This window comes from Aplysia californica, unplaced genomic scaffold (assembly GCF_000002075.1).
Source record: "Aplysia californica isolate F4 #8 unplaced genomic scaffold, AplCal3.0 scaffold00260, whole genome shotgun sequence".
In the NCBI taxonomy this organism is placed as follows: domain Eukaryota; kingdom Metazoa; phylum Mollusca; class Gastropoda; order Aplysiida; family Aplysiidae; genus Aplysia; species Aplysia californica.
This window is the reverse complement of record NW_004797530.1, coordinates 899,516-917,830: the sequence shown is the minus strand read 5'-3', so window position 1 is coordinate 917,830 and position 18,315 is coordinate 899,516. Positions and strand designations below refer to the sequence as shown.

The following is an 18,315-nucleotide window of genomic DNA, read 5'->3' as shown; positions in this document are numbered from 1 at the left end:
TGTTTATTTGATGTTGTATGCTCACACCTGTCGTGTTCTTAATTCCCCCCCCCCCCCCCCAATCCTGGCACTTGACCACTGGCCACTAATGGCATCATGGATTACCTTGACCCTTGCGAACAGAGGCCTGCATTCACTACCACATGTCCTCATTTAGCGAGAGCACAATGTATCAGATGGTCAAACACAGGTGCATAGACTTTGTGGAGTATCCTTGTCCTCTTTGTGGTACATTGTTGTATCCCACTCAGCCAGGGTTGTTCCTGACAGGCAGAGTTCAAGCACCCCTACTTCTTAAGTTACTTAAATTTTGTTATTAGGGATGTAAAACATTTGTAATATCCATTAAATTATTTGGTATATGGTATATTATTTTTTAGTTAAAGAAGAGATCAGAATCTTTGCTTCTTCAAATGACTAGAAATTCTGGCATCTAAAATTCATATTCATCAGAATTGTGAATTTTTCTTTAGAAAATTGAATTCCAACTTACTTGTGGATAGGGGTTGTACAAAGTAAACCTTTGTGGCTGCTGCAGGTTAAACAGGTGTACTTATGTTTTTAAAGTTTGGGCGCTTTGATGATGTATCTTTTTAAAGTTTCTTATCAAATCCTGAATTTGAAGTTGAACGAATTACACTAATACACCTCTGGTTGTTACGGATTGAGATGTTACCAGGAACTTTCTAAAAGCAAAGCGACCATACTCAAGAATGGACTACTGGTGATTCGGAACCAAGTCCTCTGCTCTGTAGTCCAGCACGGGCTGCTGTGTGACTGTAAACATAATTTGCATGCTCCCAAGTGTTGTAGATGTAGCTTTTCCCAATGTTGATGTGCCTTGTAACCGCATCACTAATTTGCCCATATAGATGTTTTATTGTCAAAATTGTCGTGGATGTTAATCCTGACAAAACAGTGGACAAGATAGGTTGGATGTCCTGTTTGTAGTTTTCTTGATTTCTGCATGAGAAAATACATTTAATTTGTGTGTGTGTGTGTTGTACAGTATTTTCTATGGAAGCACTGATGTTGTCAGAGCACTTTATGTTTGCTTTTTTTAGAATAGAGACATTGAGTATGTAATTTGTATTGAGAAGGCAACAGATTCAAAGTGGGAGAGAAGAGAAGATTGGGAAATGAGTACGCTCTTAGGAAAGAATTGTAGTTGTAAAACTTGTGTTTGTACTGGTCACTTTTTTAAAAAGTCACAAGAAGCATTGTTGCTGTGTAATGTAAAACGTTTTTTTTTCCAGTCATTTAAAAAAATCTTATAATTGGATAGGACGAGGAAGTATTATTTGAAGGACTATATGAGACCTCAAAAGAAGGTGTCAACTAGAGCGTGAGTTTGTATTTTCAGCAGAGTCAAGTAAGATGAGGTTTTGTAAGTCAGGCGTAATGGAGTAGAAATGAACAAACTCTGATTTTGTGTCTGTTGGAAAATATTTGCAAAAGGGGGAGCTTCTCAGAGGTCATTATATTAAAATACTTTTTTAAGGAATATTAATTTCACATCAGGGGATGGGCTAGAAGTTTCCCTTAGTCTTTCCAAAGTATTTTGCTATAAGCCTTAACCAAGTCAGTTATAACAAGCGGCAGATGAGCAGAATCTACCCCAGAGGTGGACGGGTGGACTCCAGCAACTTCTTACCACAGGTGGGTAATGTGATGTCTTTGTTCTGTAATGTCTCTTACTGATAAAGACAGGAAAGAAAATGTATTAGGCATCTTCGGTTCCCAGGCATTTTAACTGGTGAAGATAGGCAAAAGTAAACATCGTCTGTTCTGTGGGGTTTTTTTTTTACTGATTAAGATAGGCAAAATGTGAATACTTCTGCCAGAAAAAAAAAAAAAATTATAAAGAAAAAAAGTACTGCAGCCAAAATGTAGGAGATTAACATGCCTTTCAACACTAAGGTTATTTGAAATGGTGACTTTAAGAATGAGAAAAATTCAACATTTGCAGAAGAATGTGTATTTGGATGGAAAGTGAGAGTGTAAAATCAGAAAGAGCTGTTGGTAGAACATAAGTTGTATTCACTGAACATTTTTTTTTCTTCTTTTTATTTGCCCAGTACTGTGACTCGGTTATGGGACTAACTTGTGGACACTCAAGGTTTCAGCTCAAGTGGGGGGACTTTTTACTTTAGACTAAGCTATAAGGCTGTGTATGACATGGCTCCACACTAATAGGTTACAGGTTTATTCAGTTTTCTTAAATTAAAAAAAAAAAACCCTCCATGTGTATTTTTGGTAGAAATCTTGTTATGGTGATGGGGTGGTTGACAGGAGCTGTGGTGTGGTTTGCTTTTTCTTTCCTATCAAACAGTCTATCGTCCCTATCTCTCTTTTCTTTTCTTTGTGGGTTACTGTCTTAAATGACTTATTTGTGTTGCAATTGCCATAAAACTCTTACTAAAACTAAAAATAACCAAGGTCCTGGGGTAAGTATTGAACTAATTTGAACTGACAATGAGCTGTAAGAGGTTGAGATCATGTGACTTGTCATGCCCTTTTCAACACTATAAGGTCAGTTATGAGGATGAACTTCCAAATTTAACATCTATCTCCAATGAGATCAAGCCAGATTAGTGGAAAGTCTTGACCACCCCCCCCCCCCCCAAAAAAAAAAAGCAACCCAAAGAACCAAACCCCACAAAAAAATCCAAGTTCAAGAATGCCCCTTCAAAGATTCAAGCCAGGGTTATCCGCCTTGTAGTTCAGCATGATACCAACTGAGGTAATGGAAGTGCCCATATAACCCTTTTTCTTCTTTGGTAGACACTGAACTTAAAGAGAAACTGACATTGTGCCTGCTACTCCCCAGATTTTCTGGAATGCCGGATGCCAGATGGTTGCCCTGAACTTCCAGACAGCGGATATCAATATGCAGCTTAATCAAGGCAAATTCGAATACAACGGCAACTGTGGGTAAGCTTGGCTTTTACTCCCTTTCCAGTGTAACCGTGGCAACATTTAGTAAGTGGCTGCTGGTAGTGAATAACTGTAATGATTATAATGATGATGATGATAATAATAATAATAATGATAATAATGACGATGATAATAAAAATGATAATAATTATAATATTTGTTTATATTAATAATAGTGATTGAAGCCTGACCTCATGTGTGTAATGTTCTTGGTTCTCATTAGGTACTTGTTGAAGCCTGACTTCATGCGACGTCCAGACCGTACCTTTGACCCCTTCTCTGAAAGTCCTGTGGACGGTGTGATTGCTGCTCACTGCTCAGTCCAGGTAAACGGATTGTTTAGGTGTCATGAATAAATACATAAATAGATAAATACATTAATATATATATAGAGAGAGAGAGTAAGAAAAGATAATTGAAAGCCTTGTGTTTTCATTAGATCTTCTGAATATAACCACTCAAAATAGTTGTAAAGTATTAGCTGCTCTTAAGATCAAAGGAACTTTAGTAGTAAACTGCTCTGTAGCTCTGGCAGGAGAGCACAGAATTAAAATGGAATTAAATTGTTTCAGATTTTTTTTTGCACCTGTGGGCATGAATAAATTCCTCTGTGGTTGAGTGGTTGTTATGTGGAGCAACCCTCCATGGCACAAAGTTGTTTTTGTCGTAGGGAAAAATCTTTTTAAAAAAAATAAAAGCCAAGCTCACATTAAATTTTAGGGACAGCAGTTGACAATCAATGAAATCTAATAAGGAGAGAAAGAAAGGAGAAGGAGAGAGAAGTGACGATTTTTCTCTTTTGAAATAACTTCCACAGGTGATATCGGGTCAGTTCTTGTCGGATAAGAAAGTTGGGACGTACGTAGAAGTGGACATGTACGGCCTGCCTACCGACACAATCCGGAGAGAGTTCCGTACCAGAGTGGTGCCCAACAATGGGCTGAATCCCATCTACAATGAGGAACCTTTTGTCTTCAGAAAGGTAACATCAGTTCATTGGTGGCTAATAATTTGTGTGGGCGGTTGGAAGGCACCGCTGATAGATCCTACTTCTTGTCTTTCCCTCGGTTGTTTTTTGGATGTGTATTAGATTCCTATTTCCTGCTCTAAATGGCTATCATGCATGAATATTGCTCTCGTTATTTGAACTACAACTAATAGCTCATTCATCTGTTTGGGTGCTCTGATGTAGCTTGCTCATTTTTCTTGTTACTTATAATGTAGGCCTAATCACTGACGGGACTGGTTACTGTAGTGAAATTGTAAGGCTCTCTGCCAATTTTGTGAAGTTATTCTATCAAGTATCTCCACCTAACTGCTGGAATGTTGTTTCACACCTGGCCTGGATTGACCCTGACAAAGCGGCCTTCCTCTTTTATAATCTGAATTGGGTAAGATTAGATCAACTTTATTGTGTTGATGGGAGTGTTAGTGTTACACAAATTTACAGTCAATCTCCAGTCTGTTTTTTTGGCCTTCCCTCTGTCGTCTCTCAGTAATTGGAACCTTTGCACAACATGTCTGTCTGTTTGTGTTTTCACAGGTTGTCCTACCAGAGCTGGCTGTGCTTCGTATTGCTGTGTTTGAAGAGACTGGCAAACTAATAGGCCAGAGAATATTGCCCCTAGATGGACTTCAAGCAGGTACTATGAAATATTGTCTTAATCTCAGATAGTTTCTTTAAAGGAGAGGGTTGGGGTTGTTTCATTGATAGAGATCAATTCATGATGATCAGTCTATAATGACTTTCATACAGCATGCTTGGAAATAGATGTACTATAGATTACAATGTGATGTATTTTTTTGTAATTGAATTGTTGATTGGTGATCTGGTGTGGTTCGCCATATTTATTTCTTATCAGTGCTGCCATTGTCCTAATGTGTTGCATATGAAATGTTGTCCTGCTGACTGACTGCAGTTCTTTTTGTGTGTGTATGTTTATGACAAAATTGAATAGCAGACGTATTTGGACACAGTTTTTTAAATTTCTCAGTGAAACTCTACTCTTCAGTCTTACTCAGTGTTATTTTTTTTATAAAAGAGCTTGATAACTTTAGATCAATTGTGGTACAAGCGTTGACAGATCTCAACCATGATGTGTCTCTTTCTATTACAGGCTATCGGCATATATCTCTGAGAACAGAAGGCAACTTTCCCTTATCCCTGCCCACAGTATTTTGTAGAATAATTCTAAAGACGTATGTTCCCGTGGAATTTGGAGGTAAGATTTGTTGTTGTCAGAATTAAAGAGATATATTTTGTCAACACTGTCGATTGTATGAAGTAAGTACAGCCAGGTGAGCTAAGAATAATTTTGAATAAAGATAATAATAATAATAATAAAATAATAATGATTTTAATGACTATAACGATTGCATTTATATAGCGCATGTTAATGAACATCATGCTTTTTGTGTTTTGCTACCACTATTACCCCAGCAGACACTAATATACTCAAAAACATTCTCGGCTTCCCAGGAATCATACAGGGCAAGCAGTCAATTAAGTGCTTAAACACTATCAAACTCGCATGGTTTTTCTCCTTTTATTGGGTGAAATGAGGAAAACTTGTGTTAAGTGCCTTTCCCAAGGACACAATGAGGGGCGGAGCTGATCTGTATACTGTCTTTTTATACAGAAACCTGTGTTATTTTGGAGCTAAACAATTTGAAATACCACCAATATTGAAAGAAATACAAACACATGAAGAACAGCTTTTCTAGGGATGAGGTCTTGGCTGACTGTCTTGCCACTTTATCTCCGAGATGGGTAAACCCACTATGCTAAGGCCCTCTTTTGGTATGAAATCTAAACGTGACTTATATGTCACTAAATTGGTAATTAAATCAAACAAGTGAACCAATTTTGATAGGTCTTCATCTAATGAATGATCTCCTTGTATAAGAGACCTGTTTTCAACAATTGCGAAAAAGTAATTTGATGTTGATGTTGTAAAGGAATATGCCCAAGCGGCTCACCTGCACAGCAGTACCACGAACTGCTAGGAGCGACTTGCTGGAGATGAGATGTTAAAGCCCAGGTCCCCTATTTCAACATGAAAAATGTGCCCAGGCTCCCTTTTGTTGTCTGCTAGATTCACTCCACTGCTCAGTGAAGTGGACATTTTGTATGCAGAAGTGTAATTGTGGTGCCTGCTGAGAAATGTGCTTGGCTTCATAAAGATAAAAATCCTTACATTGTTTAAAATGAGCATTCCAAATACCCAGTCTATTTGTAAAAGATTTAATAGCCCAAGTGGTTATAATGGGCATCAGAGCGGTTCCATTTTAACCCTTTGAGCACTGACCTCCATAGGCTACCTTGCCCCTCTGCTTGAGCTCCTGTGGGGTTCACGCCTTCATTCACATCATTGTCAGAATTACATTCCGTATATATCCCACTCTGGGTAGCCATTGTCATTACCGGTATATAATTCAGAAAGATCTTCAAAATATAATCAATAACAATAGTGTAGTAACTACTCTTTCCTTGTGCATTTTGTCCCTAGCAGGCCGGTTTGAGGATAGGGTCTTGCTCACCGGTGTACCGGTGGCTAGGCAAGCGGGCTATTTTACACACCACCGGTGTACCGGTGGATAGGGCTCAAAGGGTTAATACCTGTTCTATTCTCATCTATTTCAGATTTTGTGGATGCACTGTCTGCCCCCATCCAGGCCATGTCACAAGCGGAGAAACGTGAGAAGGCGATGAAAGACATGGGCATTGACGAGAAGGATATCTCGGATGTGCCGGTGGTCAGCAACAGTAGCAGCACCAGTGGCCGGACGCAAGCCAAGACATCGAAGCCGTCCAACGGACAGATGACCACTTCCACCAACAGTATGAGTCAGCTTCAGACTAATGCCACGGAGAAAAAAGGTACTGATTGATACTGTTTGTTGCTTTTTACTCTTTTTTTAAATTCCCTGTTTTCGGAACTTAAATTGTGTTGCTAATGCAATCAAGCTCTTACACAAAATAATACCTCACAAATGACATTTTGTTTGGTTCTATTGTCAGGACACGTCTGAAGAAAGTTTTTGCGTCCTTTTTTATAATACTTACAGGTTTGTAATAGATATTTTGCAGTGGGTTTTTTTTTCTAGGGATGGTTTTGGAAAGGGGGGGGGGGAGGGCAGCTTCTCTCTCTCTCTCTCTCTCTCTCTCTCTCTCTCTCTCTCTCTCTCTCTCTCTCTCTCTCTCTCTCTCTCTCTCTCTTTCTCTCTCTTTCTCTCTTTCTCTCTCTCTCTCTCTCTCTCTCTCTCTCTCTCTCTCTCTCTCTCTCTCTCTCTCCTGGTGCTGTGGCCTCATAAGTGGTCAGCAATGCCGACAGTTTGGCACTGGTAGGTCTTATTTCTTTTTGTTCCCTCTAATTCTGCTTTCCCACTATTTCTGTCTTTTTACCTGGCTATTTTCAAGCAGCGAATAACTGTTTTCATGTCACTGTGCCTCTCTTTTTAAAAGATTGACCTAATAAACACTTTCAGGCCCAGAGGAAATGCTGTTTGAGCCAATCACTAGAAAGAAACTTATGTCTGAGAAAGTCTACTTCAAGTTGCTTCGCAGACAGCCCAAGGATTTGGAGCTGTTGAAACGCAGACATCAGAAGGAGCGGTCGATGATGCAACGAGCACACTGCACGGTGGTGGATAAACTGGTTGCCTCCCATGATAAGGAAAAGTCAGCCACAGAGAAGTCCATGGAGAAGAAATTAAAAAAGAACAAGTGAGCTGAGAGATGTGTTGTTCTTTAACTCTTTCCGTACCTGGCACCTTTATATTGTTGTTTTTCTTTATACCTTTTAACTAGAAGCTGATAAATCTTGGCATAAAAAGAGTTAATGGTATGGAAAATTATGAGAATATTGTCGTCTCCAATCATATCCACAAGTGACTATCACTTTTAGAAGTTTTGAGAAAATTAAAGAAATAGTGTTCACCCAAGTTCAGAACCATGAAACGGGCTCTCAAAAATTTTCAGTTACAATTCAAGAGATAATGAAACAGAATTGATCTGTGTTATAAAATGCCCTATGAAGTCTTTATCTGAATAATTGCTTTACCTTGAAACCTCTGTAAGCTGACTTGGACTTTTTTGGAATAACACCGAGGAAATATAGTCTTTGGATACCTATTACGGTTCCAGGTGGAAACGAGCCTTGCATGAGCTTTGCACTTATGGTCAACTTTTAGATTTTCACTACTTCATGCCAAGGTATATGTTCTGAGAAAAGGGGGCAACAGTCCATATGGCTAAGAAATACTAATAGCCGCATATTTGTTTTTCCTATCACATACTTTGATAGAAATACTTTATGCACCTACAGGTCATGTGATAAAAATGAAGCTATGATGTTAAATATCTGGCAAAGATAAATCGCGTAATTAATGTCTTAACACTTTGCCACCTCATTTCGCCAATTGGTGATGTTTACCACCACGTTTCTTTGGATTTTCCCAAAATATGATGGCAAAGTGTTAAGTAAATTGATTTCTCAGCTGTCTTTGAAGGATTTGACTCGGATAGAGTATGCCGCAGGGTTAGAAAAAGGATTGGTGAGCAGAGTGCAGGTTGTGTGAAGCAGTGGAGAAATTCAAGTCTCGTGTTTCCTCAGGGACAGCAGTACTGACCTCAAGTCGCAGTCGGAGGGCAAGGTTCTCAACCTGGTCAGTGACCACAAGTCCAAGGTGAGGAGCGAATCTTTCTTCTTTCTTCATTGTGATCTTTTACACGTTTTTATTATGAAGTCTAGGGGGGGGGAGAAGTCACGTTATTGCTCTTTTCAGTTTTTAAAGTTTTTACTCTACAAGTGCTTTATAACATTACAGTATACCACAACGTGTAGATCCAATTTTTTATTCCCTGTTTTGTTTCTGTCTTTCTTTATTTTCTTGCATTGAAAGGTAGCGGAATACATTTTTCAGTCTTTTCAAATCATTGGGTGATGATGAAGATGATGATGCTTTATCACCCCATGCCGCAATAGTGGTCACCAACAAGAGCTCTCTATGTACCTCTGTTCTGGGTTATGGTCTTTACGTCTGTTTAGCTGTATCCCTTCTCCTTAAAGTCTGACTCTAAGTCCTGCCTCTAAGTACTTTTAGGCCTCTCTTTCTTTTTCTTTCTTTGTGGATTCCATCAGCTTAAGTCTTGGTAGGTAATGTTTGTTTTCATTTTTTTCAAGGTGTATCCCATCCACTTCCGTTTTCTCTTTCTGATTGATCATTGGATGATATTAATTATGATGATGCTGATAATACTGATGATGATGATGAACTTTTTGTTCTGTGATGTCTCAGGTGAAGGAGCTGGTTGTAGTCCAGACCAAAGAGTGGTCCGACATGGTTGTGCGTCAGATGATGGAGGAACACGAGCTGTGGAAGGAGCACGCCGTGCAGCAGAATGAGACGTTGTCCAAACTGTTGGACGATGCGCAGAGGGAGCAGATGGCAGAACTCGAGGCCAAGCAGGAGAGGTATGTTGGTGGTGGGGTGTGTGTGGGTGTCACGTCACGTCTTTGGGATTTTTGATTTGGTTCATTATGCATACTTGATTTCAAAGCTTAGTAGGTTGGGAGTGTCCGTTATATGAGTATGTCTTCTTTTTATTATTGTTCTTGTTCTTTTTGTTCTTGTTCTTGTTCCTCCTCCTCCTCCTCCTCCTCCTCCTCCTCCTCCTCCTCCTTAAATGTGTCGTGTACTGATACATGAGAAAGAATGATTTAGTAACTAATGCATTTTGATGATGTACTTTTCCTCAGAGTTTCAAAAGGCTTATGTGTTTGTGCCTGTCAGATTATGTGTTAACTCAGCGTCAGCAGCCAACGAGTAACTATTAATTTGTGTTCCCAAAGATAGTCTGTATATCCGTGAGGTTTTACAGGAGTATTTCAATTTTTGCTTAAAAGATATTTTGTTATTTTTTGGTACTGAGTGGTGATTTTATGATTTCAGAGAGGAGAAAGAGCTAAAGGCTAATCAAGCGAAGCACTCCATGGACTCAACCAAGACTGTCATGAATGATAAAAGTATTAAAAACAAAGCTGAAAGGGAAAGGTGAGTCTTTTTGGTAGTTCGCTTAGAACTTATGTTTTGATTTGTCAGGTACTTTCACATTGCTTGAACGTGTGCCACTATCCCCAGAGTGGTTTGTGGGTTTTTAGTTTTAGTAAGTGTTTTAAGGCACTTGCCACACAAAATGGTCATGTAAGTGCTGAAGAATAGATGTGTTACAAGAGAGTAAAAAACACAAAAAAAGGAGGGGAAATAAAGACGATAGATGTTTGATAGGAAAGAAGAAACAAACCACACCCGAGCACCTATTAAAGATTTGTTCACATGGTGTGCTCCAACAGGAGCTACAGCCACTCTAAAGGTAATAAGTTTACAGCAATTTCAGTAAGAACAGTATAAAATAGTAGTGTCAGATAATGAAGTACGGGTCTAGAGTACCTTTACTGTCTAGCTCCGGACCTGTGTTTTTGTTATTATACAGTTCTTCTATCACCATGACTACCATTTAGATCATTACGCTAGTTGAAGTGATAATCGTGTCACACATTCCAGCTGGAAGCTGGATATATTATACTCGATTGAATGTCTTGTCCAGAGTGAAAATTGAACTTCAGTCTTTCGTATGCAAGAGGAAGTGCTGGTTGAATTTATCGTCTCTCACATCAGGGGGCTCCAGTGGCTAAGTGAGTAGTGAGTTTTGACTCAAGCAATGTCAAGCAAGTGTCGGTGACACAGGGATCAGATGGGTGGTCACTGGAGTGTGTCCTTGAGCAAGACACGACAACTCTAGCTCAAACTACAGGGCGCTGCACAGTGGCGACCAACAGTGGCATTGTTTGTAAACAGTTCTGTATTTGTGTAATAGTGTGTATTTATGTATGTATTTCTGCATGTATGTATTTATGTATGTACGTATTTATAATTATGTATTTATGTATGTATGTTTGCCATTGTAAAACAAAGTGCCCTTCTGGGACAAATAAAAGTGTAATTTATTTATTATTTTATTTTTTATAAAAATTCAAGTCCAGGGTGAGGCATAAAGATCTCACACATTTGTTGGGGGCAACATGACGACTTTAATAGAAGTGTAGAGAGGAGGCAGGTTTTATATGGAAGGCTAAAATCTGGTTGTTATCTTTTAAAAATATTTATATTCAAAATGTGGGTGATCTTTATGCGGCATGTGTATTTTTCATGCAAGGCGAAGGTATAAATGTAAATGCAAAGGAAGAGGCAACCACCACTTCACAGACTGTACTGAACTGTATCTAGCTGGAAACTGATTTACAACATACTGCCCAAACTGAATAACTGATAAGTATTTTAAATTAAAAATTACTTATCTTGATACTTTTAGTTTCATGGATTATGTATAACAGTGTTTGTATTTAATGTGTATATGTATAACAGTGTTTGGATTTTATCCCTTGTCCTCAGGCGCATCCGCGAGTTGAATGAAAACAACACAAAGAAATTCATTGAGGAACGAAAGAGGATGGCAGTGAAGCATGCAAGACAAGTAGAAGTGCTGAAGAAGGTTCACTATGAGCAGAAAGATAAGACTGAAGCTGAAAATCAAAAGGTATGGTGATCGTAAAAGTACTTTGGTGATATATTTTTATGGTTTTCATTTTTTTCCAAAATGTGATATAGAAAAGAATGATCAACAGACAGGCAAATAACCTTCAGAGGATTTAAAAAATCGTAATGCTGGTAAATTTAATTTGATTATTTTGACGAGCACCTGATTTCATCATTTTGGCTCATATTTGTTAAACATTGTTGGTTTCAGCAGATTCTGTATAGTTATTTAAGTATCTTATGATTGTGCGAAAACTAATCTCAACTAAATTAAGTACAAGGAGCATCAATATGAAAAGTTAGCCTCAGTGTGATTTAACTGTATCATGTGGATTTTTATAGGATCTAATATTTTTATCAAAGAAAAATTTTATAATTGAATAAATAACTACTGTTTAATAGAAAGGAAGATTATTTTTAGAGGGGGGTGGGGTCGGGTAAAGATCAACTTTATCTTGTAGATAACATTTTTTGTTTTGTTGCATTCTGAGAAATTGCTGATTTTCCTCGCATATTATTCTCCCAGGCCCTTGAGATGATTGAAATGGCGTATGAAGAAGCCAAGATGGCATCCAAGCCTGAAACTGTGGTGTGAAGCTGTGTCTTTGGAGGAAAGCCCGTGGTAGGGACAAGGTTTCTCGCAGCTCCTAGTTAGCAGCCCCTCGCCATGCAGTGGTCAATTCAATGGACCAGTGAAGGCTATTTAAAAAATTTTTTTTTTGGTCTTGTTTTTGTTTGCCAACTACCATGTAGCTATTTTCTCACCTACTTGGTGGGCCGTTGGTTCATTGGGTAAGATACTAGCTTTGGCTACTGGTGGCTTGCATTTGAATCTGTCTCTTGTATCTAAATAATTTGGAGAGGCTCTAAGGTTCTCCCTCCAGTACAATTAGAGAATGTTTGCTCAGAGCTCCCACCACTTTCACTGCCTACTTTGGGTGGAAAGGAGTGTAAAGCTAAGACCCGACCAAGTAGCAAAAGAAACATGTCCCGGTTCTTTGAACTGATGTACGTAAGTCATCTGCGTTTCACAAGTATTTACGGCACAATGACGTATAATGCGGGTTTTAGTCAGCTGGAAGATCACGGGTGTGCTCATACCAACCAACAGACGAAAAACAAAAAGTATATATTTCTTTGTCGTTTAGTCAAATCATGTATGTCTCTTCTGTCTTTTAATTGTTTGTAAAAAGGTGAATTTTGGGTTATTTTTGTTTGCATCTTTTTGTTGAGAATGACGACTGTGTGCATGATTATTCTTGTGTGATGTGTTTTTCCATTCTCCGTCTCGCATGTTGATTAATATTTTTTTCTGAGAGTTTGAGATGTGGGCTTTTTTACCCAACATTTTAAGGAAGATGTCCCTGTTTTCGTTTGTGTGTGGCTTCTCTCGGGTGCCAGTATATGGGAGAGGGGCGTGGGGGTGGGGGTGGGATTTTAATACTGTGTGTGGCTTGGTGCTGTGATATGTGCTTGGAGTGTGGTCACATATTGTCATGTACTTGTCATCTGTATTTGTTCGAAGTCACATTGATGCAGAATGAATTTATTTATTTATCGTATGAGTGAGAGGTTGAATTTAGTCCGTGGATTGCCAACCGAGAATCTCATGCATTTTAATTGATGATGCCATTACAGTTGCAAAGAATTTTAAGTTGTTATTTTGTATTTATATATACGCTGTGCAGTTTGGGAAAGCATTGAGGACTATTTGTTATTCATAGTTCTTCATGATTTCATTCTTTTTTAAGTGTAGGTTGTGAAAATTCAAATTGGTTCTTACTGACAGCTGGTATTTGTCAAGAAACATGAGACAATTATATTACTATAAAAGTGTTTTAAAAGCAAACGAATACATGTAAGTATTCTTTAAAGGCGAAGAGAACTCTCTTGTTTATGTGGTCTTTCTTATTTTCCTTTTTTCCCCCTTTTTTTCTTTTTTCATGTTCTTTTTGTTTTAATTTGTTATATATTTAAGAAAGACCAACTCATTATTTGGCTCACATTTTTTTTTCTCAAAAAGTTTCATTGGTTTTTCAATTTTGATTTTATTACCGCAGCAGTAGAGCAAGGCAGCTGTTTTTCTTTTCGTTTTTAGAACGAAAATGACCTTCATAAACTGACTGGCTTTGCCAAAACAACAAGTTGGAACTAAATACAAGGAGCATTATCTAAGACTAATGATGGATTGTTCTGTCTTTGTCCCTCTTGACTAGGAAATGTGTACCTGGGGGGGGCGGGGTTGCTGGAAGCAAAATCTTTCACAAACGAGAAAAACTGTACACTTTACTAAATAATTATTGCATCTATGATGTCAGGAAATCAAACACATATATTTACGGGCTCCTGACCTTCCTGCTAGAGCTGCTGACAATTTTGTTGTGCACAAAACTTATCAGGCTATTTTTTGCTAAATTTTTCATTCCGAGTTTTTATTTGAAAATTTTTGTTGTTGATGATTTGATCTAGTCAATAATGAGTCTGTGCTGTTTTTAAGTTTTATCTTCAGTTCTAGTCAATGTGTCTTTTTATGTGGGATGAGATCTCAACATGAGTCATTTTTGTGTTCAGTCACCTGCAGTGATGGAATCTATTAGCTTGCAAGATTCTCCATGGAATATTTCCTTTAGAAAATTTAGTTCACAGTTGGTTTGATTTCCGTTTTGTTAGTTGTTCAGTTGTGATGCTTAATTTTAAGAATTTTTCTCCTTTAGTGTCACTTTTGCTGCAGTGGAACACAATTATGAAGTAAAACATATTTCTGGTATAATATTTATACAAGCGTTGCTTGAAAGAGAAGTTACAGAAATATAGTATTCTAATTCTATCATTATTAATAATAAAAAGCATTCTTATAGCGCAAACTCCAGCTCCGCAGCGGCGCTATGCACTTGACAATCTATATTCTAGAACGAGCATTGACTCTTGTAGCTCGTTCTACTCAGCAGATGGTTGCAAAAAAAAAGCAGGGATAGTTGACTTTGCAGAAAGAAAAGATAGGTAGGAGTGCACAAAATTTCCCTTGAGGATAAAGTTGATAAAGAAATTATTTTGCATGCTGATTTAAGAGAATTTTAGTTTCTCATAATACTATTTGTACCATAACAATTTTGAGCTCATCATTTTTCAGTTGAAAGCCTTGATGAAGTTGTTTTTTTTTTACTTTTTCAACTTGTTTTGGTTAGCTTAACCAGTATGTGTGATGTAGTGGTTAGGAACTTCACTGTCACACACAAAAGACCCAAGTTCAGTTCCAGTGTGGGGAGAATTTTTATTGAGCCTCTTGGTCTTTGTGAAGGAACATTGTTTCCCCTTTCAGCAGAGGTTTGCCTTGACAGGCAGGGTCATAGCCTGCCCCCTAAATGATCGAATTATGTTGAAGGGGGTGTAGAGAATTAAATCCACATTTTAGAAAGTTCTTCCAGGTAGCATTCTGACTTTTTCCTGACCTTGTTATTACTTTGAAAGCTAAAATATTCTCCACATAGACTTCCTTTGGGACATAGCCTAGGAAGTATTTCAAGGTGAAGTAGCCCAAATTTAGGTCCTTACAATTTTGACAGCACCAAAACAATACTCGCTAGATTTTATACATCTTTTAATCATAATACTTCAATGTGCAATTTTGTCATATTTTTATTCAAATACTGTGATAATTTTGGACTGTAGTGTGAATTACAGTTGTATTATGCCTATTGTTCCCTTGGTTTTGAAGGAATACTTTTAATTTCAGGGGGAAGTTCAACATTTTTGATACAAGGGTATTTAAAACTGATGAGGGTTTTACGCTCCCAGTTTTGTTTTGCTCTCTTTAATTTTTACCCCTTTTAAAAAAAAATGTTTTAATTTGTTTTTGGTTTTTTGGTTTTGTTTCCTATTTTTGAAAATGTGTTTGAGTTTGTTTCGTTCTTTTGTGGTGCAATGTGAGAATGAAGAAGGTAGCCTATGTATTTATTAGTTCAGTTGTTTTTTTTTTTTTGGGTATAGTTGTATCTCAAATTGAAGATCACTTATTTTTGTTGCTTAGAAAAATACCAATTTTAAATCTCTCTAGTCGAAAGTGACACATTTGTTTTGCAATTATTTGTGGAGTTGAATCTCTGGTCAAAGGTAGCATATTTATTGGGGGTGTTTTTAAGCTACTAGTGATGAGTCTTTAGTCGAAGCCTAAAAATTTCGAATGGTGGACCTGAATCTCTGTTCAATTGTTTAATTTGTTTTGTTTAGAGTACGCATCTTTTTTTTCTTCTCAAGGACAACATAATTTGTTTGTTGTATTGAGATGCTGGAGTTGTGTCTGTAGTCAAAGACATTTGCCTTGCTTTTTAAAAAAAAACTGGCACTTGTGTTTAATCTCTAGTCAAAGGTAAAATATTTGTTTTGTTTCTATACTGGTGATGAATTTTGTCAAAAGGTAACATTTATTTTGATTTAAGTTGTGGTACAGAATCACACAAGTTACAACGTGTCTTCGTGGTGCTATCGCTTTCTCTAACAGAAAATTTTCCATCTTGTGGCGGTGGTGCGGAGTAATATTTCTATTGGTGCTATCACTTGAATTTACTGGTAGCATTATGTGGTTCATGACCGGAAAGGCTTTTCTTAAGTTATGAACTCCTATGATGAAGATTCAAACAATTTCAACAGAATGAATTATTGTTTTTTCTTGGGGGGTTTTTAAAATCCTTTTTTCTTTTTCCTTTTTTTTTTTTTGGGGGGGGGGGGGGGCGGGGTTAGCAGCTTCCTGCCTTGTAGTGTTTAGAGCTCAGTTAACAAGTCAGCAAAACAAGTCAGCAACACTTTGGGAAACACTGTATGTGTTCAGATTTGAATCCATTTTGTAAATGTTCTATCTATTTATATGATTTTTTAAATTATATTTTTTAGGTTTATTTTGTTGTTGTTGTAGTGCTTGATATATTTTTCTTTTTACTGTATTTTAAAACAAAAATATGTGGGGCTATTCGTATTTGTTGCTTTGTTTATGAATATGGAGTTCTGCAGCTGGTTGGTTGTTTTATGAGTATTGAATATGACAATGAATCCTGAGTTGTTTATATTGTGTTCAGGACTCATGAGAAGATAATTCTTTAAATTAAAAACAAGCACACACACACTCACACACACACACACACTCACACACACACACACACACACACACACACACACACACACACACACACACACATAGAGGCTCCTGCACAAATTTCTATGCTTTAAATCCTATTAAAGGGCAAATAAAGAAATCCACCTCTACTAATTTTGTACAGCTGAATGTTTTATAGTACTGCTGATTTTTTTGTTTCGGTTTTGCTCAGTTGTAAGATTTCACAGACTACACTGTTATGTTTTATTTGATGTCACTGAGAGTTTTTTAAAAAATATTTCCTTCTCTAGATTTCAGTTCTAAACTAGTATGTTAAGTGTGAAGACTTCTTTATAGAAGCTGGAATCAAAGAAGGGTTACAATTTATTTTCATGTTTTCCTGCAAACAGCTTTGTTTGTTTAATGGGTTGGGTTTTTTTTGCTTCTTCTTGAAGTTCCAATTTATACCTCTGTGTGACAGCTCCTCGTCAGGGAGAGCCTGTGTAAGGGTATGGGGATAGAGCTTTCTGGCTTAAGTGCAAGCATGCAACTGACTTTTATGGAAATGTTTTTTTAACTGGATGTACTTTGGAGCATTTGCCTGTACCTAAGACATTTTTCCCCCCTTTTTCCCCTTTTGTTTCCTTTATAATTTGCTTGAGTAATTCTACTTCTTGCAGCTTTGCTGCAGTTATTTCATTTTTTAAAACAATTTGCCTGTTATTATTTTTTTGTCTTACAGGCATCTGTGATGTAATAATGATGAGGCTCTTTGCCTCACACCCTCAAGGCATGATTTCAATTACTGTTTGGGGAAGATGTTTTAACAGGTACCTCTATCTTTCTGTTGCGAAATATCCCGCCCAGCCAAAGTTGGCCCTGGCAAGGGGTGAAGGAGCAGCTTCCCTCCTAAATGGTCTTAGTTTTATCAATGTAAAATATTACATTTACAACTTTTTTCATTTTTTCATTTTATGTTTGTCTTCTTTTTTCCTTTCTTAGTGATGCTCTCCTTGATTGCAGAGCTTGCTGCCTACATTTGCTGTGATAGATCTGCTCTTATTGAATTACATTCTTTTTTATCCCTTTTTTTTAAAACTTCCTTTTCTCTCATTAATTCCCATATTTTGTGGGAAAATTGTAAACAAAATTGTTAAAACTTAAAATTTCCTCCTCCCATTTTCTGGAGCAGTTGGGGAATATAAACACACTTCATTTTCTGCAGAGTGTGCTTTAGTACAATGCTTGAAATGGAAAATCCATACTTTCTTTTGCTCATTTTGAATCCATTTCCAAAAAACTTTTCTCTTCTTTTTCTTCATTATTCAGTGAATGGGTTTTCATAGGTTAAAAAATTGTTTTGTGCTTTCACAAGCGTTTACTTTTTTAAATGATTAATTGATTAATGCTTGTTGCATAATATTAATTATGTATATCTATACAATCCATGTATCAATGCAGTTGGTTCAAATCCAAATGACATCCGCCATCATCCTTCTCATATTCAACTTTTGTTCATTGTCCTTGGGCTGTAACTGTAAGGTTTGCTTGTGCTGTTTGACCCATGTATCTCTTTCCTCTCTGTCACTTGTATTCTCTGGACTTTTGTGTTTGCCCCTCTGGTGTCTGTGTTGAAACGGTTCGCCTCTTTGTAGGTAAATGCTGGAGATGCCTGTTAGATTCTCAGGGGGGGG

At 37.4% G+C, this 18,315-nt stretch overlaps 1 protein-coding gene across 3 annotated transcripts in view; it reads left to right on the top strand.

The window, feature by feature from the left end:
* LOC101851810 (1-phosphatidylinositol 4,5-bisphosphate phosphodiesterase beta-4) overlaps positions 1-16,908 on the top strand; it is a gene marked incomplete at its 5' end in the record, with an annotated part of 49,000 nt that extends 32,092 nt beyond the window's left edge. Inside the window, 14 exon segments of one of the 3 annotated variants that reach the window (XM_035970379.1) lie at positions 124-208; positions 1,587-1,659; positions 2,831-2,934; positions 3,161-3,263; positions 3,755-3,919; positions 4,481-4,580; positions 5,055-5,159; positions 6,581-6,817; positions 7,426-7,663; positions 8,553-8,625; positions 9,238-9,413; positions 9,892-9,993; positions 11,392-11,536; positions 12,062-16,908. In XM_035970379.1, the coding sequence (XP_035826272.1) occupies positions 124-208; positions 1,587-1,659; positions 2,831-2,934; positions 3,161-3,263; positions 3,755-3,919; positions 4,481-4,580; positions 5,055-5,159; positions 6,581-6,817; positions 7,426-7,663; positions 8,553-8,625; positions 9,238-9,413; positions 9,892-9,993; positions 11,392-11,536; positions 12,062-12,130 (1,775 nt within the window). 3 annotated transcript variants of the gene reach the window in all.
* Positions 16,909-18,315: the final 1,407 nt, after the last annotated feature.